General features: G+C 36.3%; 1 protein-coding gene across 1 annotated transcript; it reads right to left on the bottom strand.

Moving 5' to 3' along the window:
• Positions 1 to 1,622: 1,622 nt before the first annotated feature.
• LOC140170016 (uncharacterized) lies at positions 1,623 to 23,517 on the bottom strand. The gene is made up of 16 exons (XM_072193327.1): positions 22,838 to 23,517; positions 20,606 to 20,722; positions 19,113 to 19,241; positions 18,478 to 18,771; positions 15,184 to 15,300; positions 13,832 to 13,939; positions 12,940 to 13,056; positions 11,197 to 11,528; positions 10,724 to 10,949; positions 10,139 to 10,300; positions 8,181 to 8,371; positions 4,366 to 4,488; positions 3,677 to 3,788; positions 2,963 to 3,059; positions 2,095 to 2,194; positions 1,623 to 1,765 (listed from the first exon to the last, which is right to left on the bottom strand). The coding sequence occupies exons 1-16, from the start codon at positions 22,893 to 22,895 to the stop codon at positions 1,670 to 1,672; spliced, it is 2,379 nt and encodes a 792-aa protein (XP_072049428.1). The 5' UTR covers positions 22,896 to 23,517; the 3' UTR covers positions 1,623 to 1,669.
• Positions 23,518 to 24,688: the final 1,171 nt, after the last annotated feature.

The following is a 24,688-nucleotide window of genomic DNA, read 5'->3' as shown; positions in this document are numbered from 1 at the left end:
TACGTGATTGTACGTCAAATTGTCATATAACGTATGAGCGTGATGTATAGTATACGAGTCTTCCTCAACATCTTCCAGCCGGGATGATTAGATCATGTACAGTCATCTACGTGTTTATACTCTAAATTGTACGTCAAAGGATGACAAAGGGTGTACAGATTACCGATTTAGCTTGGGGACACAAAAGGTGCTTAAAAACACATTTTGAATTTGTTTTTTTGTCCATTTGCGAGCGAATGAGTAAGTTAGAGTTGAGGAGGTCAGGCGGGGACATCTAGCCTATTAGTTTGAGAGGGTCATTATACCGAAAAGGGTTTAAGTTATAGTTTCCTCAATTTACGTTATAATTAGAGTTAAAATTAGGGTCAGAGTTATGTTCGTTGGCGGCACTAGGGGGGGGTATACTTATCTTGCCTCCCAAATAAATAAATCCATGACCCCTTCCTTCCGAAGAAAATGACAGCCCCCAAGTTCCCTACGTACAAACATTATCAAATAACATCATCGGCAGCTACCCAGTTCTGACCTTAATGCCAGTAAGAATCACATTTCGTCATCAATATGGCCAATTGCCACGCCCATTTAGCACGGAAATAATGAAATATAACTTTTAAATGAGCTATATCTAGCTTTTCCGTCATATTTTTTTTTCCGTAATGGAAAATCCAAATAAAGAGTTTATGTTTCGGATCAAATTATTTTGCCCTTTGCAATCAATGCCACTATTTTGCAAAACCAATTTTCCTTGTAATCTGTCATTTTCGCCTATACTTTTGCGTGTGGAATTTGTGCACATCCGGGTACCTTACATCGTTGAACACGGTATGGCGACTTGTAGATGTCACGTGCGCATTTATAAAAGCGCATTTATAAATATACCCGAAGTCCACTGTTTATTCTGAGCTCACCGATCGAGTACTATATAACCATATCGGGTGCGTGTGTATCATTGAATCATTGACAAGTGACGTACCGTATAAACTGTATGCATATCGCTATTCGCAGTACGTCTTTTTGTTTGTACATCCCATCAGCTGCGTGTAGCTGATAGTAGTACGATCGGTGAGATTATACCCGCATTGTAGGCGCTGGAATGAAATAGCAATTTTCTTCGTTTTACCTCATTTGTTTGGCTCGAAATTAAAAGGAGACAATGCGATCAGTAGCTTTCAGTGAAAACTAGCATTTAAATAGGAATCTATTTTTATGCAAATCACACATTATTGTTTAAATGGTTCGTAACATTATTTCACTTCTAATAGGTCTAGATAAAGTTGGAATCCCAGAGTCTGCGTGCCACATCCCCGTACAAAATTGTTTGAAAGATCCCCTTCTTCAATATACCTTGCAACGGAAATAAACATGTTTCGAAATTGCTTTAAGGAATTTTCTCAAAAAGTGGAAGTAAATGTGAAATGTCGAGTTCAATTTCCAATTGTAAATAATCAAATGGAGTACAATTACTTTAATACAGTAATTTATTTCAAAATTGGAATTATTTCCATTAGCTTTACAATGTTCCTAGTTTATTTAGATCCAGCAATTTTGTTTCTAAGTCATAATGTGGTGTTATTAAACACGGTAATACAACATTATTATTAGGTTGGCTGAATTTTTGAGACTGGTTTAACCTGTAGAGCAGATTCGGTATATCGTTGGCTTCATAGCATCAATGTTCATCATTGTCAAAGGAGCTATCACTATTGGCGTCTGGATCCAAGTAAACATAACCCGAAGCGTCGAAGTCAGTCATTGCTAAGTAGCCCTAAAGGAAAAAAATACGAATTTTAACTTTTATATAAGGTTTTAATAGAAACGGGAGGAAAAGGAAAGGTCAGAAAGATAGAAGTAGAAATAAATTTAAAAAATTTAAAACAAGAAAGAAAGCAAAAGAGAAAGAAATAGAGAGAAAGATTTTCCTCCTTAGTTTTATTATGCAGTACACTTATGTATACTGTATAAAAGTATTTCGTAAGTAGAGTAAAAACTTAGTTGTTGAACATGTTGTAAAGGTAGCACAATCTAAGAAAATCTAAATGCCCAATATAATAACTGGATTAAGGTTTCAACCGGGATGTTATTGTTTTTACTCACCTGGGCATCTTCAAGCATCTGATCAAGCTTGCGATGGATTTGCCCGAAACCTGGTCTCTTCTCAGGTCGCTCTTGCCAGCATTCCTTCATCATTGAATATCTGTGTAAGAACAAAAAGGAACCTTAAAAAATCTGCTCCGATTTTAATAAGCAATTAACACATGTGATGGAATGATAACGTTGCTACAAATTCGGAATCCTCCATGTGTAATAATATTGCTATTCAATTAATACTTAAATTATATATTTATCTAAAGAGTTCCTATCCTTTGCTGTATAGTGGTCAATGGCACGAAGTGTTGGTATTGGTATGTCGGGGCATATAAAATGCGTATTTATAAATATAGTCGAAGTACACTGATGAAGACAAAAAACCACTGCTGTTGACTGATTTAAGGGCTCTGGTATGAACGTTTGGACAATATTTTTTGGGACATGAGAGCACACCAGACATATCGAATCGGATTCTGAATACGAGGAATATCCTTATTATAATGATATCAAATAATTTTGATTTTTTTTAAATTCGCGATATAATACAAATTTTATGAAATATAATTAAAATTTGATGTTTTTTAAATTCTTGATTTTTAGCAATCCTCGAAGTAACCTAAATCTAATGATATGTAAATAAAGTGTATGTAGCTGGGATGATGATCAATTGAACATTTTGACCTTTCATATTGAAGATATACATTTTTCCCCAAGAAAAATGCATATGTTTTGCTATCGTTTGCTACGGTGTATTTCTGCTACCGATTTCCTGGTAGTCATGAGAGTCTGGTAGTACTGTGATTGTCATGATAGTTATAATCCAAATCAATCCTTAAACAAAATATTGAAGAGAACATGTAAAATAATAACTTACATGTCCTGGCTACAATGCTCAGGCTTGGCAAGCCGATATCCTTTCTGTAGTTCCTGCAGAACTCTCTTTGAAGACATGCCCGGGTAGGGGTGAGAACCTGTGTAATTATAAATATATGGGAAATTATTTATTGAACGTCTATGATGTCCAAGTAGCACTGGTCAGTTTAGTCCAGTCCCCACCCGGACCCTACCCAGGTCACCGCATCTAGGACTGATATCTCGAATCTTATTCCAACCAAGCCTTTAAGGGGACCCTCAAGATGTAAAATGGTCAAATAAATACATAAAGTATTTAAGTCATTCTAACATTCTCTGATATTATTAATTTCTTTGAAATTTCATCTTCAATCAAGAAATAATGGGGCACGCGGTTCTCATTTTAGGATTCGAAGACGTGGACAAGATAATGTAAAATTGAAACAAATTTCCTATACTAAATATTAAACTTATGTATTTTATTAAGGACAATTGCCTTATATCTTTAATTATTGCAAACAGTTAAGCCATTTATTGCGATTCAATTTGCACGACTAATTTGCATATTCAGCGTTTGTAAACGTATAACGTCAATTTTATCAAGATGTCATTTTTTCAGTGTTAGTAGTGATCAGTGATCCCAGCAGTGGCTTAGCTCCATCAGCACTACTACTGGCAAATTCTTAAACTCTGCCTATCTCAGAAAGATCTTTAAGATCTTAGTTCCAGTTCTTACCTAATGTGACCAATTCCCACATTGTTACCCCAAATGACCACACGTCACTTTTACTCGTGTAGCTATTCTCTAACAGAGATTCTATTGCCATCCAGCGGATTGGAACTCGGCCCTGCAGGAAAGTATGGAAAGACATTTCATAAAAATGAAAAACAGCAATTTTAAATTAACAAATCCTTAAAGTCTTTTAAATTATCACCCTAAGATCTTTTTATCCGTCATAAAAAAACGCACGCGTTTACGCCCAAACGTCCTTAGCTAAACATTGATCCATCCTTTGTGCTCATTTTAGCGATAACAATTTTACCCAACACCTTACCCGGGGATAGGATCGGCCATCAAAGATGACCATAGAGGGGGAGGGGTTGGTGTTGGTGAAGCCCACCATTGGTATACAGTAAAATCAATGATTTTCATTTCGATCTTGAAATTATTCCAACAAGTGCTAAGGTTCCGTGCCCTCATTTGCTGGTGAGAATTTTACAGGAGGGCACTTTTAGGTTGTGCCTAAAATTACATTTATATCAAGGGAGCCATAGCCCCATTAGACGAACCTTTACGGTAATGACATCATAAGTGTATTGTGTGTATCTAGCGTATATCAAACTAAAACAGTAAACCTTTGATTGTAAACATCTGCCACATTTACTTAACATATCATGAACTAATAAACAAACAGAGTAACTTACACGAGATTGCATTTCATAGGAGTTCTGTTCTGATATATCCCGAGCTAAACCAAAATCACTCAATTTGCAAACAAGGCCATCACCTAAAAGAATATTTCGGGTTGCCAGGTCACGGTGTATACACTAGAAATTGAAAAAGAATGAAAACTAAACTATTAATTGAATACGTAATAATACTCATTAAAGGCCCATTCAGTGGCTTGCTCATTCGGAAAATCGTATAAATCACTCAAAATTATTTTTTGCGCTTTTGTTAGTAACATAGATGTGCTAACATACAAACAAAATAGGACATTTTAAACAAAAACTATAACATCTCTGCTTAGAGAAATTAGCTATTACACGGGCTTAATTAAACTTTGTCAATACTTCGATTTTCCTCTTTTTTTCCTTTTCATTTTGAAAAATACCTATCGCCAAGTTTTATCAATTTTATTTTTGTACACAGCACTGAATGGGCCTTACAAGGGTAAATTTAATTAAGATATCGTGATGGTTTGTCTTAAAATGAGACATCTACCCTTTAAAACCTTGTTCAACAATTTCGCCAGTATACTCGTAGGAAACTACGGAAATAAGTTGTCCTTTGGGATGCTCATTTTGTTTTTTTGTTGTTGGTTTACTCGTATACAAATTTTACATCCTTCTAAAGAGCTATAAAGTATATTTATTTATTTTTATTTATTTCAACTTTCTTTATACAGGGTAGCTCCTTCAGTGTAAGAGCACTGTTATTCTTGGAGGCCCTGTGACATACAGGGTGTAATTTAATTAAATATTACACAATATTACAAGAAAACATACAAAACCATTATAAAGAAATTACAACAATCATGAAAAATTATATAAAAGTGAAAATCAATGAACAGTGGGGTTTGTGAGAGCTCTTGATTTAAATTCACTTAGGCTCAAGGAAATATAATTATTGCGAGTGTCAACATCAACAGAACTATTCCACAAATTTGCTGCTCTCACCTGAAACAATCTCTTACCAGAGTTATTGTTAAATTGAGGAACAACAAGTGAATTGGAGGAAGTACCTCTTGTGTTATGATCATGAGTGAATTTGGTAAATGAAAATTTGGAACAAAGATAATCAGGAGCTCTACCAGTAAGGCACTTATATAACATAATAAGAATGTGATTATTCCACCTATTATCTAGTTTGAGCCACTTGAGAGAAGACATCATTGAATCAATATTAGTTCTGATATCAGCAGAAAGAATAATTCTGGCAAGGTTGTTCAAGAGAATTTGTAACTTGCTTGACAGAGTAAGAGAGCAGTTGGACCAAACTTGACTGCAATAATCAAAATGAGGCATGACAAGAGAATCAGCAAGTTTTTGAGAATATAATTTGGAAGATAATATTTAACACGACGAATAACACCACAACGTTTAGAAACGTTGGAAGCAATTGAATCAATATGATGTGACCAAGTCATGTGACTATCGAAAATAATACCGAGATATTTGAAATTGTCAACTCTCTCAATAGTCTCATCATCATAAATTAAAGAAATATTTTGGTACTTACTAAGATTTTGTGGGGTACCAAAAAGCATCAATTTTGTTTTGCTGATATTCAGAGTGAGGTGGTTCTTTTTAAACCAACTGGCAATTTTACACATGTTAAGATTGAGGCTGTTTTGAAGACACAAAGGATCTGATGAGCTAACAAGTAATGACGTATCATCAGCATACATTACTGTTTTACATATAACACTATCAGGAAGATCATTTACAAAAATAATAAATAATAAAGGACCTAATATAGACCCTTGTGGAATTCCAATGTTAATTGGTTTTAAATCTGATAAGGAACTACCTACTTTTACTGACTGCATTCTATTTTTGAGATAGGATTTGAACCAGTTGAGTTCAAAGTCCCTGATGCCAAATTTCTTGAGCTTATTAAGAAGAAGACTGTGATTGACAGTGTCAAAAGCCTTCTTAAGGTCAAGAAATATGGCACCAGTTACCTTTCCCTCATCCATGTTCATAAGAATAAAATCTTCAACATCAATAACTGTTGTTGCAGTTGAATATTGAGAACGAAACCCAGATTGCGATGGGTTTAGAAAATTATTACAGACAAATAAGAGTACATTTGATCATGAACTGCACGCTCGATTATTTTAGAAACAATACTTAGCACAGAAATTGGACGATAATTTTCAACATTAGATTTACAACCATTTTTGTAAATAGGAACAACTTTTGCATTTTTCCAATCAGAAGGAAAAACACCAGTAGCTAAGGAAAGATTACATATATACGCAAGTGATTTACAAATAATAGGAGCGGCAGTTTTGAATAACTTGACATCAATATCATCAAGTCCAGGAGACTTATTATTTGAGAAATTCCAAATTTGATCAAAAACATACTCAGCAGAGATGCAATAGAAATTAAATTTACAATCATTATTGGCAGCATTATAATCATGATTTACACACAAATTATTGACTTGAATATTATTATCATCTTCATCATGAGAATTAAATTTACTAGCTAGGTTAGAGCCAATAGTAGTAAAGTAATCATTAAAAACATTGGCAGTATCTTTGTCATTAGTAGTTACTTTATCATTAACTTTAATTTTAGCTACTGAACTCTTATTTTTTACCAGGAATAACCTTCCTAATGGTTTTCCATAATTTCTTAGAATTGTGCAAGTTATTTTCAATCTCTGTGTTGTAGTAATTTTTCTTAAGACTTTTACTTAGGTTATTGACTTTATTGCGAAGAGTTTTGGCTTTATCCCAATCAAGGGGGTCATTAGTTTTATGAGCTTTATCATAATAGAATTCTTTATCTTTAGTGAGCTTCAGGAAGTCAGTAGTTACCCATTCAGGGAGGTATCCTCTAATCTTCTTTTCCCTAATTGGGGCATGATTATCACATGCCTCGTTGAACATATCAAACCAAACTGCCCAGGCAGAGTCAACATCTGAGTAACTAGTAACTATATCCCAGTCTTTAGTTTTAAGTGAGTTAATAAAATCAACATCATTGAAATTTTTATATGAGCGAGATTTAATTAATTTAGGAGGGTTTTTAATTTTCTTACTTTTACGTACGACAAAAATCAATGAGTGATCACTCAAGCCAAGATGATGTACTCCATGAGCAGTGATCATGTCAGGATGTGTTACAAAAGCAAGATCTAAACAAGATCTTGTTTTATGAGTAATTCTTGTAGCTTCAGTGATCAATTGAGTAAAGTTTGAATTTTTAGCCAAGTTTTTAACCTTTTTAGAATAGTTAATTTTAAATAAATCAAGGTTAAAATCTCCAACAACTATAACCTCATTATAATTAGCGACAGCATTCTGTAACACAAGATCAATTTTAGTTAAATACTCAGCATTTGAATTAGGCTGTCTATAAACAGTACCAAGCAAAATTGGTTTAGTACAAGGTAAATTAATTTCAGTGAATAGAACTTCAACATCATTATCAATACTTATATTTACCTCTTCATTGTATAATTTCTTCAAGTTTATGGAGACTGATCAATTGATCTTATCATAATTATTTTGACCTGTAGAGCACATGATTGTTGTTTCGGTAGTCGCTAGTCGATGACATCAAGTCTAAGTAATAGGTCTAACTATAAAAAATGGCAAATATAACGAATTTGCCTTCAACAAACACTGACAAACAGAAAACTATACTTGGTATTCTTTCAATATTTCCCCGAGTTTGTGAACTTTTGTTCATACTTAAAAATATAAAATTAAGGCCTGATTATAATTCAATTTCAATATAACAAACATTCAAAGCAAGAAATTTTAAACAATCATTCTAACCTGTTTAGAAGACAAATATTTCATGCCATTTGCAATCTGACTGCCAAATTGTAGTATTTCACTGGGCGTTAAGAATTCCCTTCTTTGGCCTTCTACGTTAGAGTAAGGACTCTCTGGAGCATTACGTATTCCGCGCAAATGCGATTGGAGGCTTCCATGTGGTGCATATTCCATAATAAGATAATATGGTTCTAAAGGAAAAGGAAAGAAAATAGAAAGATATGCAATCATTGTATATCAGTTATTAAATGAATAAAGGTGTTTGCAGAGACTCTAGTGGTATACCGGGCGACATTTCAAAGGAGAAACCTTTGTGAGTCGTCTCAAATACGAGCTAGAACCCATTTCGCAAGTGAGATTTACCGTAGCAAATAAAGCAAACGGACGAAATACGAAAAAAGGAAAGTTTGTACCCTTTTTAAATAGGCATAAAGTAAAATACCATAAAAAGTTGTGGTCGGTTTCTTCCCGAAAATTATAATTGGGATGAAAAATAAGAAATCGACCTACCATATTTTTAGTACATTTACCTGGTTGGTACAACTATTATAGTACATGTTTACGGTACACCATAAACAAAATATACAAAGAATACAATGTACAATATCCGCAAATTGTTTGATGTGACTTTCGCTGTGAATATGTGTCTCATTGTGAATATGTTTACACCTGGTAGTAAACATCTCAAAAAAAGTAACTGACCCCCCTTAAATAATGACCATTATTCAAGAACGGGTGATTGTATTACAAATCTGTAAAATGCGTTGGAAGCAGAATTTATTTCTGCGCATTTTGACACCTCATTTGATACGATAGTCCAGAAAACAGTAAAACATCGGTCAATTTAATGTAGTGAGGTCCAGATTTGAAAGTTGCACTTACATACAAATTTTTACAATACAAAAACATTCAAATATCATTACACAGATTTCCTTCCATTACCCTGAATGCAAAATCAATAGAATTTACTGCAACTTTCAAATCGTGGGCTACATTGATTCAAATGTAGGCTGTGACGTCAATATTTAGTCAATTGCTACAAATGAGGTGTCAAAATCTGCAGAAATAAATTTTGCTTCCAACGCATTTTACAGATTTGTAATACAATCACCCGTTTTTGAATAATGGTCATTATTTAAGGGGGTCAGTTACTTTTTTTGAGATGTTTAGTAATATAGTAAGATACGCGATACCACTGGTAAAAGACCTGTAGATACACTTATCTTCCGTACGAAACATCAATTCGTCGTCCGTATTCCATAGTGGCGTATAGTGGGGCGCCGCGAATAAACAACTTTTCGAGAAAATCGGGTTTGAAGAAATGCCAATTTAAAATCGAGTTGTGTAAATCAGACATTCATTATATTTTGTAAATGATGTGAAATTTCTGTAGTAAACTAAATAGATTTTATTGTTATATATTTTCAAAAGAAATAAATACATACTATTGCTGGCAAACTGACAATAAAACTATACGTCACTATGGAAAACGAACAAAACGCAATACCCTAACCTTACGTTAACCGTACGCCACCTCGGTCGTCGTGTAATCCCTATGGCGTTACTTTTCGTCGTTCGTATTCCATAGTGGCGTATAGTTCCGATACGCGTACGCCACTATGACATACGATGTTTTTCATTTTTGCCGATATTTCATAATTATAAAATGTGTATAAAAAGTGGCGTATGGTCGATACGCCACTATGGAATACGAAAAATGTCACTTTGTAACTATACGACATATTTAATTAATTAATTACTAATTAATTAGCTAATTATGACTGATAAGACTTAGAAAAAATGAAAGAGAACATCATTAAAAACATATGTGCCAATTTAAAAAAAAATGACCAAAAATCACTATACGCCACTATGGAATACAGCCGACGAATTTCCCTGCATACAAAAATACGTAAGTGTAGTTAAACTAATCAATATGCCAATAAAAATGACATTACCTTTATCAGTACAACATCCTAGCATAACAATAATGTTAGGATGAGGCTCCAGCATTCGAAACACTTTTAACTCCTTCAGAAAATCACTACGATCTGACTCAGTTGCCATCTCTTTTAACATTTTGACTGCTACAATTGTGTTCACTCGTCTTCGTAAAATGCCTGAAAGCAAGCAAGCGAACCGTCATACGAGCGATCAACAATAAGAGTGTCAATACTTGAAAAACAAAAATTCAATTGTACACCATAAGTAATAATATTTATTTTAAGAAGTGAAGCTCGGGCAGAGAAGAGAAAAACAGAACCTTTTGGATTCGAACCTGTGCGCACTCACGATTACATGTCGTTGCGTTCATTACCATACGCCACAACAGCGCATGGCGGATCTGCCGACGAATTAAACATGCGAGAATCACAGAGGATTGTGTTTACAATTTTGTTCTCTACTTAAATACCAGCAAATGGTAACACGGAACAAGGTATCAATGATCTGTTTAATATATGATATGTTGCAATGTTTTTGTGATAAGGAAATTCAATTTGTCATCATTCCAACATCCAAACTATACGGAATAAACAATTTACCCATTGCATCTGCACGAACAACATTAGCAAAGGCACCGCTGCCAAGATGCTCATGTAGCTTGAGTTTCTGCCGGGGGAATTCTGCACCAATCTTCCTCTCAGCTTTATCATATACGGTGCCTTGCCGTTGTCTAAGATGTCCTTTCTGTCCTGTCTGTTTCGGTCCCCTTTGTCCTGTGTGTCTCTGCTTCTGTTGCCCTGTCGGTTCCTTCTGCCTTTTCTGGTTCTGTAGAATATCAATGTACTATGTTACATTTCCACACAACAATACTTAATCATGTTGCAGTACGATAGTGTTTTACATTGAAAGTTTTCCAAGTAATTTCTATACTCGGCATTTTTGGTGGGGAAGAATAAAGGAAGAGAGCCACAGGAAACTTGTCCACTGGGCCACCAAATTACTTTCAAGCTTTTGTCGTCTTGAAGATCATTTTATGATAAAAACATTTACCCGGGATCCGACCTAAGCTTACCGGTGTATTATTTCCACTTCTCGGTTGACTCCTTTCGTTTCCATTTCTTGGTTGACTCCTTTCGTTTCCATTTCTCGCTTGACTCCTTTCGTTTCTGTATACTACTCTCTCCGCATAAGTATTATCTCTTCTTTCGCCAGGTCCCCTCGATTGGGATTTTTTCTTGTCGCTTCGTCTTTTCAGAAAAAACACCAGGACGACGATAATGATGATCACGATAAAAACGGCTGCGACTACTACGATAATGATTATGGTCGTACTACTTAGGCCACCTGGGCCACCTGATTGATTGTTAGAGTCGCCACCTCCGCCGTTGTTGGTACTACTAGCCACTTCATGTGCATATAGAAGAAATACAAATCAATAATTAATAAAAGCACAACTGTGTTTGAATACGTTCAGATTAGTGAATGTAGCTAAACAACAATGAAATAACTTTAAAAAGGAATAAATAATGAAACGCTGCTAAACCAGCAATCAGAAAATCATGGGTATCGCAAAAAAAATCAATCTTTAATTAGGATAACAAAAACGTAAGTCTGCCTCAAAAGGTCAGGTCGTCTGAGAAAATAAAAATGGCCGACAAGGAGTCACCAATTTTCCTTTAATATTTCCTAATTTACCAGTGCGGGTAATGCTGGTTTCATACTTTCTGCCGCTTGACGCTGAGCAGCGTTAGCGGAGTGGCATACCGCTGAGCGGCATCGGCATGACTCTGAAAGCCACTCTTTCCGCTCAGCACCGCTCCAAAATTGTATTTTGTTCTCAGAGCGTCAGAGCGGCACCGCCCGAGTTAACTTGAATTCAACTCCCAGCGATGCTGCCGCTTGGGCAAAGTGGTGGAGTGATCGATATTTCGGCTTGCCGCTGGTCACCGCTAGCGTTTCTGGTGCGACTGCGCAGTGAAGCAAAATCATCTTCAAAGCGGCAAGCGGCAGGAAAGTATGAAACCAGCATTAGAGTTACTGGTTGCGGTTAGGGTTGGGGCACAAATACTGCATTTGGGTTACCTCATTGGCATGTTGAGGCATATTGAATGAAGCAACACCCCAATTTGTACACTTCCTAGCGAAAATGCGGCTTATTTAGCCAATATCAACATGGGGTCATCAGCAGAAATATTTATTTTTACATTATCACTTTATATTAGAATAACACCTCAGCTATCTTCACAATATAACAGTAAAGTGAAGAAAAGTGTAAATGTTCGTCATGTTTCGGTACGGTACAAATAATTTTGACAAATTGAAAATTTCAAATGAGTCACGAATGTAAAAACCAATCGAATTTGATTGGTCTTATAATTTATATATATGATGTCTATGTTGGTGTCATAAAGGCCACCGTATAGACCGGCAGGGGCTAGCAAGAGCGGATGAAGCCTCGAAGGTTCAGGGGTCCCGAGCAAAAGCGAAAATGAAATAAGGCTGATAAAGGAGATGTTAAAAGATCCGTGTCCATGGCCCCGAGGCTCTTGCTACAACCTACGGTCGCAATTCCACAGCAGGTAAATTATCCGCGGCGTCTTCCGTGCCTGCAGCAGACGTCGATAAAGCGAAAAATGCCCGAACAAAGCTAACCGTTTGAGATGAAAGGTCGCATCGGATAACCTAAAATCGCAGTAGACAGCCGAAAACGCGATGTTAGTGGCGACGGAATAAACGCCCACAAAAACGTCGTACTAGAAGTACAAGTGGTATTTTTAAAAAAGATTAAGAAAAGATTAATACAAGCACAACCTACCTGCACACGTGCTCCCTTCAAAACCTGTTCCAGTGCAATCACATATGAAGTCTGTTCCAGTCTCACTAATAAAACATGACCCATTATTCATGCACGGACCAGAATTACACGGGTTCACTGCAGTGATATGATGGAAAATGATGAAAGCAAAAATATGCTGTTAAACGTTGATTTTGATTTGGAACATGAAATTATCAAAGAATGAAAAAGTGAAAATTGAAGAACAACGGTTTCGGTTTCAAGCCTGTAAAAAAGATCCAGCGAGTAGGGATACGTATAGCTCTCACAAACAAGTAAAAGTGCCTTAAAAGTAGAAAGGAAAAAAAAAAAAAAGGTGAAAGTAAAAGTGCCGTACCTTAAATATTAAAGCCTGACATACAAACGTATCTACATTTCTTTTTAACCCTAAAGAGTCAAGGAATAAATAAAGACCAAGACGTCACGTCTATACGTTTTGACGTGATTTTTGGGAAAACAATTGAAAAAGGTACTTTGATCTTTGTATTCTTTGTTTAAATCTTGAGACTCTATTGCAGGGACTGGATTTTTTTCATTTTGTGGATATCGGGCCTTTTCTTTTTAAATGAAGCATTTTTTTACTAAAAATTACTTTAGTCAAAAAGTCATCTTGATGAATAATTCTTTAAAAAAGCACCCATATCCCAAAAAATAAACATCTGTCCTTTGAATGCAGTCTCAAGATAAAACTAAAAAACACGAAGGCCAAAATTTGTGGGACACTACATGTTTTAAACTACCAAGGCTACTACAGTAGCTGTGAGAGCACCAGCACTGTTTGACCCCTGATGAACCCCTGATATTCTCCTCAAATTGAGAATAATTTTTAAAACCCAATTGGGCGAACTCCAAGGTAAAATATGTATTCAAATACCTGTGCATGTGGCACCAATATGTCCAGTCGTACAAGCGCATGTGAATGTAGAACCACTTGAAGAGCATACGCCATCATTTAAACATGGGTTGGGATTACACGGACCCACTGAAATGATAAAGTAACAGCAACATGTGCTAAATTGATTTCAATCTTGATTGTGAATATCATAGCAGTGAATCAGGAAACTGTGATGCATTATGGGAAGGATGAGTGGAATAGCCTCGCTTTCAATTGTATCATTATCACAACTCTAGACAATAGACGTCATATTGCAGGAGTATGAGAGTTCATAGGACGATAATGTTGAAAGGTTAGTCACTAGGAATTTATAATAATATTCGCGTGGTGCCGAACCCGTGACCATCCGAAGCCACAAACTGTATATTACTGCATATATCGGTGACAGATTCGCAAAATGTGTCGTGTCGTGAGTCAAAGATAGCTAAAGATACGGCCTTGATGAATTCTGCCGGGGGAATTCTGCACCAAATTTACGCGCTGAATGTTGCGCTCTACTTGGCATGTCAAGAACCCATATTATATCATTAAAATATGCCTATTATATTGTATTCTCCCGGGGGTGGGGGTGTATTCTAATACCTCCACGACCGGCTATTCGCGTATGTTAACTTGGTCATTTTGGTGCCATCAAGAGTGGCATTTATTGCCGAGGTATAGGGGTACGGGGGTACTGATCACTCTCGTAAGATAAAGGCCAAGACATACCCGCCGTTTTTGCGGTTGTTTTTCCGTTGAGATAGACGTCGTGTTTTCGGTTCTTCGCAGTGATTTTTGGTTGTCCCAGGAGACCGTCTGTTCATTCTGGTCAAATGATAGCGTTGTTCGGGGCTTAGTGCAGAAGCAATAAGGCGAACAAAGCCCCAGACAACGCTGCTCGTTTGAGCGGAAAGAACAGATGGTCGTACTGGACAACCGAAAGTCACTTCGGAGAACCGAAATCGCGATGGACTCTATAATTATACAGAAAAGAATTAAACGGACGTTGCCTCCTAAAATGTCGGACTGTTGGTCCTTTGTGGCGTTCTGAAGTAATGGGTCGGCCTATGTACAATCACGTATGAGATTAATTATTATAGTAATAAAATCGATTAATTAAATTGTTAACACAACCTAATCATATCTTTAATATTTTCCGAAAAGGTACCATTGGACCAAAACATAAAGAGATTTGTTACACGTTAGGGCCGTACATCTAAAAATATCTCTTCTTTTCCACTCTGAAAGCAGCTTCAATCAAGCTCTTAGAGTTAGAGGGTCCATAAGAACGTTAGGATGCTATATAGGGTTGAAATAGTTATTAATCCATCAAGGTAAATAAGAGCACTTACATTCACATGTCAGCCCAGAATATCCTGGAGTACATAAGCATGTTCCGTTTACGTGACACGTTCCGCCGTTTGAACACTCTCCCGTGAATGATGGCGAATTTGTCATGGCATTACAACCTGAAAGGATTGAGTAAAACAGCAAAGCACTTATTCAGCATGTTCAGTGAGCCCAGCGAGAGTGTAAAACAATCCCTTTATTCCATACAAAGATTGCTTCGTAACATCATAAATAATCGATTGATATCGACTATTTAGTAGAAGTAAGTACAGGACACAAAAAAATATACTGCATAATATTTTCCGAATAACTTTGTGCTGAACGGTTAGTAATTTTACAGGTTAATAGGTAGTTTGGTCAAAACTTTGAATTCACAATTTCTACGCAATATCCTTTAACTTCTATTAGAAACGCCAATTTCTAAAATCTAAAATTCCACAGAGAGCTAAATATATGTAAATTTTAGAATTTAAAACAATACTTCCAATAGCAATGCTCTTCATACCTAAAAAAATTCAACTTTCCCGGTATAGATTATTCTGGGACACCATGTATCTCCATCAACGAACTGTGGTATTTTGCTGGACTATAGTGTGTTATTTGTCTCTCAAGTAGAGCAGAGAGCATCTCCGAGAGAGGAGCTCATAACATCTAGACGATCATCTACATCTACAGGATTTCTGGGTAGACCAATCAAGACTGGTATCGCACCCAGTGGTGCAGTATCACATCCGGTGCAGTAATAACAAAACACAAATACACGGCCCACCACCATATGTGCATGGCAAAGATAACGGTGATTAAAAAGTGCAGAAAATACAGATGAGGTCTAGAAGGAGGCTGGACCAGCTGCTGAGGAGACCTGGCCAATATACAGCTCTGGTATCCCACTGGTTTCAGCTTGGTTGGTGCATGCATTGAAGCTCTTGACTGTTGGTGATTGTATGGTTGTGATAGGTAGACTGTTCCATTTTGGTATTGTTCTTGGGTAGAAACTGTATTTGTAAACATCAGTCCTGGGTGTGATTATGGTGTACTGGTCACTGTGGTGGCTTCTGGTTTTGACAACTATTCTGCTAGGTTGAGTGTAGTGACTGGGCACTTCCATCTGTACTTCTTGGTGGTGGATTTTGTACATCATGGATAGCCTGGCAGATTCTCGCCTCTGTTCCAAAGATGGTAGATTGAGGTCTGATAACAGGGCGGTTACACTGGTTTTTCTGCGGTAGTTGTTGGTGATGAAGCGCGCAGCTTTCCTCTGGACATTTTCCAGTGCCTTCTTATCTTGTTGATGGTATGGATCCCAGCAGGTTGCCGCATATTCCAGGGTAGGTCTAATGAGTGCTGTATAGGCTTGTTTCTTCACATCTGGTGGACATTTGTACAGATTTCTCTGGAGGAAGTTGATGTTCCTACGAGCCTTCCCGCTGACCAATGTGCCATGATGTTTCCAATCCAGTGAAGATGACAACTCGACTCCAAGATAGGGATGGTGTTCCATCTGAGTCAGCTCTGTACCCATCATTGTGTATGTGTGTGGGATGACATTTCTCTTGCGAGTTACTCTTAACGATCATTCGGAGTACACAAGTATAGCAGCTAGGATAGTGAAAATATAGTCATCAGGACTTTGGACTAAGACTGTGGTAAACCAGGGGTTTACCTTGGATAGACAGGATATTGGACATTGCCGGATCTTGGATCAAGAACTGAGACCATCAACGGAATCTCATCAGAAAGTAGTCATCCAATCAAGATTTCCAGGCTTAGTTAAGGGATCTAAAATGAGCGTTTATTGCGTTTCGACAGTATTTTTGTGGGACATGAGAGCACCTCAGACCTATCGAATTGCATTCTGAATACGAAGCATGTCTTTCTGATATCAAATAATTTTCATTTTTTGAAAATCACAATATAATACAAATTTTATGACAAATTATAAAAATTTGATATTTTTCAAATTTTTGATATATAACAGTCCTCGAAGTAAATTATATAAATCTAATGATATATTCTTAAAGCGTATGTAGCAGGTAGGAAAAGCCGACGGTCAATTGAAAATTTTGACCTTTCATATTGAAGATATGGATTTTTTCCCAAAAAGACCTAATTTTTTTTGGTGTTTTGGGAAAAAAATCCATATCTTCAATACGAAAGGTCAAAATTGTCAATTGATCGTCGGCTTTTCATCCCACCTACATACACTTTAAGTATAAGATCCTGTGCCATATACTGGGGTACACAAAAAGGTGGCTTTGTTACATTTTGATGTGCAGTTTGGATTTCAAAACACTGTCTCTTGAGTATTCCTTCACTTAGAAGATTCAATTAGGTCTTAAATTGAGGCTAATTTATTCTATATTACTCATGTTTTTATCCAGTTTTAAAATATTTTTCAATTATTTTCTTATGACGTTTGGCATGAAATGTGCCAAGGGTGGCTGAGGATTAGGTGGAGGAGGATTAGGGGGAGGGATTCATATTGTAAATTTGATTTAAAACCCCCTTTAAAATTTGAATCTAGTAAAAAAATGTCTAAATGAACTCCCAGACATCTAAACCAAGTGAATAAATACAAAAGTTTATTTAAAAGACCAATACTTGCTCAGAATGATTGTAAATGTGGAAAAAAGAGGTGGGGTTACATCCTCCCTACTTTGTGATTGTTTTTGCCCGCACTCTCTCATTTTTTAACCGATTTCCATAAAAAAGGTGTCAAAATGCTCAGAAGGATGAACCACTTCAAATGAGATGTGTAGGTAAAATGTATGAACCATTTCATTTTTTTACTATGTAACACAAAGGTACCCCAGGTTGTGACACAGGACCATAAATCATTAGATTTATAAAGTTTACTTCAAGTACTGTTAAATATCAAAATATCAATTTTAATGATTTGCCATAAAATGTGTATTAAATTGCGAATTTCAAAAATGAAAATTATTTGATATCAGAATGACATTCGTCGTATTCAGAATGCAATTCGATATGTCTGATGTGCTCTAATGTCCCACAATAAATAGCCTACTGTCCAAACGTTCATACCCCACCCCTTAAGTAAAACATAGCTAAAGAAATTTGTAGTAATTTTAAGATTGATTCTTGTATGATATTGCATTGTTATTTGATTGACAGTCATACTGCACTAATTAATAAATAATATTTAAGTTGTTCTATGTAATAAACAATGTGTTTGTGTGTTTGCTGTTGCGTGAACTCGGAAGCAGGTGATTTTGGCCTGGGTCATTTTAGTGACCTCTGGAACAAACCTTGATACATAAACCATCCATACTAACCTTGTACTCCGTCACCTCCTTTGATCTTAATTATTGCCACACGTTTATCAGCGAGTACTCTGGATTGTTCAGCATGTTCAGGAGCAATGCTCAAAACCAATTCAAAATACTCGTCTCCTTCCTGATCATTGTCATTGATAAGTTGAAAATCTACTTTTCTTCTCGTGGTCCCCATCGGACCATCCCGGGCATCATTGAATTCCTCGGTCATAGGGTTGGGGTTGAACGTGTAGTCGTTTCCTTCTATTGCTTGGGCTTCTTGTGCTCGACCGGCAGATGCCATAGCAGTTATTTCTGATTTACAGGAGAACAGTAACACACCTTTAATTCTTTTCATTTTCTTTATTCGTGAAACAGGCAGCTACGATTACACTCCCGTTGAATGAATTTGCTTATGAACATCGAGTGATTAAAGTCTTAAATAAGAATATTTACATCAATATACGTATAATTATACGAACGCTTGAAGGAAAAGTAATATGAATACGTAGGAGGAGAAGAAAAAGGAAGAGGAAAAGCAAACCAAAAGTTGAAGAAGGAGGAGAAGAAAAAAGAAAAGAAAAGAAACGGAAAAAATTAAGAAGAAACTGATACAGAAGAAGAGAAGGAGGGTAAGAAAGAGGTTGAATACTTACTAGTGTCAGTTCTCATGTTAATGTTGCCTTCCCGTGTAATATATACGGATACTTCATCATCGGGTCCTTGACCCTCATTTTCACGGAACGAATAATTTGTTTCTTCAAATCCAACCAATGCTTTCATACCTGCAGACGGAATTTTCAACAAGTGTATTAACCCAACACAGGAATAAACCTTTAAATTTAGTGATCTATATAATAATACTGGTAGTCTGTCTGTGACTCTGTCTGTCTGGGTGGGTGGGTTTCTGTCTGTCTGTGTGTCCGCCCTTATTCTTGGAACTGACAGGTCGCATGAGGTGCATCTTGACACCAGGCAGAAAAGTTTGCATTGGTTAGTGGATTACTACCCCCGGGACCCCATCCTGGGGTCTTCTGTCTTACTCCCCATATATTGCCATGGCCAGTTTCTCTTATTAACACCGCCCATTTTCTCGGAGACTAGGGGCCGCACGTTCCTCAAACTTGGTGGGTGGGTGCATCGTGACCCCAGACAGAACAAGTTTGTATTGGTTAGTGGGTCAAGGTCACCTGAGATCATCCAGGGTGATCTGAGGTCAAAAGAGGTTATCTGAGGTCAAATGACTAAAAACTGTCGTATGGGCATCAATATTTTTAAAAGATCATTTCGGGGTCACCCAGTGGTCATCCGAGGTCAAATTACTATAAACTGTCGCATGGGCATGAAACTTAATGGGTACAGGCAACATTTAGAGCCAAATTTTGGAAGGTCATTTCGGGGTCATCCGAGGTCATTAAGGGGTCAGCTGAGGTCAAATTATTAGAAACTATCGTATGGGCATGAAACTTGGTGGGTACAGTCAACATTTGGAGCCAAATTTTTGGAAGGTCATTTCGCGGTCACCAGAGGTCATCTGAGGTCAAAGTAGTAAAAACTGTCGGATGGGCATGAAACTTGATGGGTGCAGCCGAAAACTAATACGGGTAACCGCCTAGTTAATAATAATACCGCTTCGAACATGAAGAAGTTCACACCAATATATCACTATCAATCATTGCAGTCAGGACCAGCTCCCAGGCGTTGAGGTTGCAGTAGGACAACTAGTATTATAACCAGTGTGCTTCGACTATATATCTTTGCTCTCTCAGATGTGTTAAACTTGTCCGACGGCGAACCCGCTAAAAACCCACCAATAATCATAACAGTGTTCATTCTCTGCTTATATGCAAGAATAATCAACTCCAAAGACTTGTACTCGTACATGTCCTATAAGATTTATTTTAGTTCATGAATTCAGCCGTAGATAGCCTTAAAATCGATAATCACGTGATTATGAAAAACGATACCGAGGATATCACGTGATTATGAATAACACCGTAACACGTAGGACCTATTATCTTTTTTATACCAGACTACAGACTACAAGTATTATTAATCGTTTTGACTTTTTATAAGGGATAAGTCAATCAACCAATCAATCAATCAATTGATCAATCAATTGATCAATCAATTCACTACAAATACTTACTGCTACATGTTGAGCCGAAGTAGTCTAATGAGCAAACACATAAGTCATTATTGCACATTGCCCTATTATCCACACTATTACATTCATTGTCTGTCGTACACTGAGCACTGCTTTGAACTAAATTTTATAAAACGATAAAGAAAAACAACATGAGTTAGCATGACACAGGCCTACAATGTAAAAGATATGCTTATACAGCCTGTCTAAAAAAGATTGTAAGTGAAAAGCGCCCTCTTTGGTAATTAGAAAATAGTGTTGCGACATGATGCTTACTTCAACGTCAAGGGCATAGTCTTAGTTTTCAAATACCGTTTTTTCTGTTCCATTTGCTTGTTTTAATCTCGAGATATGTTTAGTTAACTACGCAGGGTAAAATCACAATTGTGCCACTTTTACTAGGGAAGAGGGCTGTACATGTAAATCAATGATAGCATCAAGTTTATCAAGAGTTCCTTCGTGAAATCAAAATAATGCATCGATTACACAACAATATAAAATCGTCTTTACTGTTTAATCAGGATACAGGTATAATGATTCTCTTTTTCCTCTTGAAACAGATAAAAAGATAATTTAATATTTCATGTTCTGCTGTAAAATTAAATCCATATACATATCAATAAATTTATCATGGTAAATGCTGCTGTCTTTTTCACTCAAGACTATTGCACACTCTGTTGTAAAATAAAAATTATGTCAACGAAATATTGAATATCGTATACGTTTGATATTTTATTGAACAATTGATACATATGTCATTTCTAATCCTACAAATGAATGTTCTTTTATTAACTGTACTGTACAGGTACTTGGATATAACATTCTATTAAATTTTCTAAAAATTGGCACAAAAGGGTTTTCTATTGATGTTTAGTGAAGCAGGTCTTTGGATTGCCAAAATCAAAATGAATGAAACAAACGGTATTTAATAGCCAGGACTGTTGACGTTGATGTAAGCATCACGTCACAACAGTATTTTCTAATTCCCAAAGATGGCCCTTTCCACTTGCACTTTTTATAGACAGGCTGTATATATGCTAAAATTCAACATAAATTTCTGGTATGTCTTGTTTTAGTACACAAATTATTACAAATTATCACCTATGGGAGGCGCCATTTTCAAACACTGTCAGGTAAATTTACATGATCATGGCCATTACATATATGTACTGCCATGAATGGTCAGCCTATTATGTGACGTCACATTGGTCAAATAGATTTTTAGAATACATTTAAAGCAATAATAAGTGATTTGCATAAAAAATATATTCCTATTTAAATGTTATTTCATTCCAGCGGCCACAATGCGTGTATTAGCTCGCCGATCGTATTACATGTATTATTCAGAGGAGCTTCACGTAGACATGAGCTCACACGCATGCAGGAGACGTGTTTAGCCATCATTCGCTTGGTGAACTCATAATGAAACCGCAAATCTGGATTTAATAAGAATACTTGAATTTTACTCTAATTGAAGCACGTCAGGATTCGTCTTTCACGTGGTATTTTAGTACACAATTGGGCATTACAATCATAAACAAGTTAGTAGAAATTCGATAAAAATTGAGGGCGTCGCTCTGGAGCAAATCACTTATGATGACTTTAATTGATTTGTAACAAGCATATCCTAACAAGCAATACTAATTCTGACCATAATCCTAACCCTAACCCTAAACCATAACCCGAATACTAACCCTATTATTATTTTGTGCTGTCGTACACGAAGGATAAACCAAAATTAATAAAAGGAACCTAAAAACATGTTAGCCTAATAACCATAATTACAGGTAAAACAAATGATCTGAGTAGTTTTCACATGCTCCTTAATCATACTTTTGTACTTGGTACACCAATGCACGAACTTTATATTATGATGTCATGAGTTAACTTCAAACCTTGTACATATGTGAGTGAAAATACACAAACCTAAGGCAGTGAACTGTAAATAATGCAAGCTCAAATACAATGACACAGACTACATAAACAAAAGAAGTACGTAAAATGTATTGTCCTTGGGATTTTTACCATGATGTTCAGTTAAAATATAATACCCAACAAGGTCAGCAAATGTGTTTAAAACTTCCTTGGTTTATATGGAGAACATTTTGATTGTAGCAATTTTACCAATATTTTAAATGATATTTAGTCACCAACCCCTTTGATAATTCTGTGATATCACCAATTGGGACTCCTTCCAAAAATATTTGATTTTACAGTATGTATACGGGTATTTACCTGTATAATGTAGTAGTATCCAAAGGGTGAAATAAATCCAGTTCCAAGACTTATCCATGATTGCTGAAGTTAATTCGTAGTATTATATAATGTAGTATACTAGTATTTCTCTCCTCGCTGGAAAATATATAGCGTCCACATACAGTCACAGTACGCATTTCGAGAAAATGTAAGCCTTTCAGTGTCTTTTCAGATTAGATATTGTAAGGCTGACAAGTCATCGCTCTTTAGTTGCTTCCTTATTTGACGACCTTCCATTTCAAAGTTAGCACACATCAATGAATGTATTCACTCTCATCTAAGTGTCTCATTTCCACTGTAAAATTGAGGAGTAAAATGTCCCACTGATCGAATTAGCGCAAATATTTCCTTTTTGGTGCATTAACAAAAACAAACGTACACACACTTAACAAGTTAAACGGAAACACACAAAGTTACTCAAGGTTTAGGCACGCAATATCTGATCTTCAACGATGCATGAAACAATTATATTCACCAATGCAAATACTTGTCACTATACATGTACACAAAATTTGATGTACATGTATATTTATGCACGAACTTTTCACATACACTAAATTTACAATCACCGTGACAAATCACAAAATCACAAATTCAGCCAAACTCATATAAAATCTTTGAATTATTGCGATGGGATTGATCAATTTCTCTGGGTTTACCTACTTCATACATACATTGTGCCCAAATATTCACAACCCACTGTGACAATAGTGTTGTGATTCTATGTCAAGTTCAGATCTCCAATAGCTGCCACATGGTTCAGTTCTATTTTGAAATCGCAACCATTTTCTAATTATTGTTATTATTCATGGTATCTAGATGTTCTTGTAAAAACAACTGCAGAATTAGTTTACTTATTTCATGTATTTGCACAGCTATCTGACTATTGTATAAAGCCACATTGTAACATTTGCTGAGGAGGACGCCCTCAATATTTATTTATCATCTGGGCTGATAGTAAAATCCCATTTTCTTTGTGTTAGCTCAATTGTTCGGCTCAAAATTAAAAGGGGGCATATCTGACAGTAAAAGTTTTATGGAACAAAATGTTTGCATGATTAATGCAAAATCCTGAGAGCAGCTATTGTTACATCAGCCTTCATTCCACCTACAAAGCAAATGACGTGTCAATGTCATAGTACACATGGTAGTCTTGTGAAAGCTTGCCGAGCGACCGATCAAGCATTACAATTTTATTTTAATACAAGTAATATCAATCTATTGACATTGAAAATAACTTGCGTGCAAAAGAATTTGATTGAACAAATTCCGTCTGTACTTGGTGTTGATCGTCACTAGTGACGTCAATATGAGTGGTATTGTGGGGATTGTGTGTGCCGATGACTCATCACTCTGTGGTTACGCGCCGAGCTTCTGATTTAGGTCAGAACTTGACAAGAGTCAAAATCATTGTCAAGTCGCCTAGTTTAGTTACTGTTCAGTGAACATGTTTAGAGTGGTGGCGATATTCATGGTAGCTTGTTGAATAACCCGGGAATATCTGCTAGGACGTGAAACCAATTGGACCATTTGTAAAAGTTGAATAAATATCAAGAATCACCAGTTGGGTCAAGTAGTGGGGATACAGATTGGTTCGGAAGAGGTACCAGGGCTGCGTATTATCATCAAACTTGTTTAACATCTATTCTGAAGGTGGAGCTGAGGATACCACTCTTTATATTTGAAGAGCTTATTTCCAAACCGTGTTAAGTGAAGTCCACAACCCCATGTGTCTCATTTACTTGTGAGATACAATCACATTAACAAGAATGAGTTGTACCATCAACAAGCTATTATTTACCATAACAATGCTGCATAACAATATGCAGA

This window comes from Amphiura filiformis, chromosome 14 (assembly GCF_039555335.1).
Source record: "Amphiura filiformis chromosome 14, Afil_fr2py, whole genome shotgun sequence".
In the NCBI taxonomy this organism is placed as follows: domain Eukaryota; kingdom Metazoa; phylum Echinodermata; class Ophiuroidea; order Amphilepidida; family Amphiuridae; genus Amphiura; species Amphiura filiformis.
The sequence above is the reverse complement of the archived record's forward strand: the minus strand, read 5'-3'. Positions and strand labels throughout refer to the sequence as shown.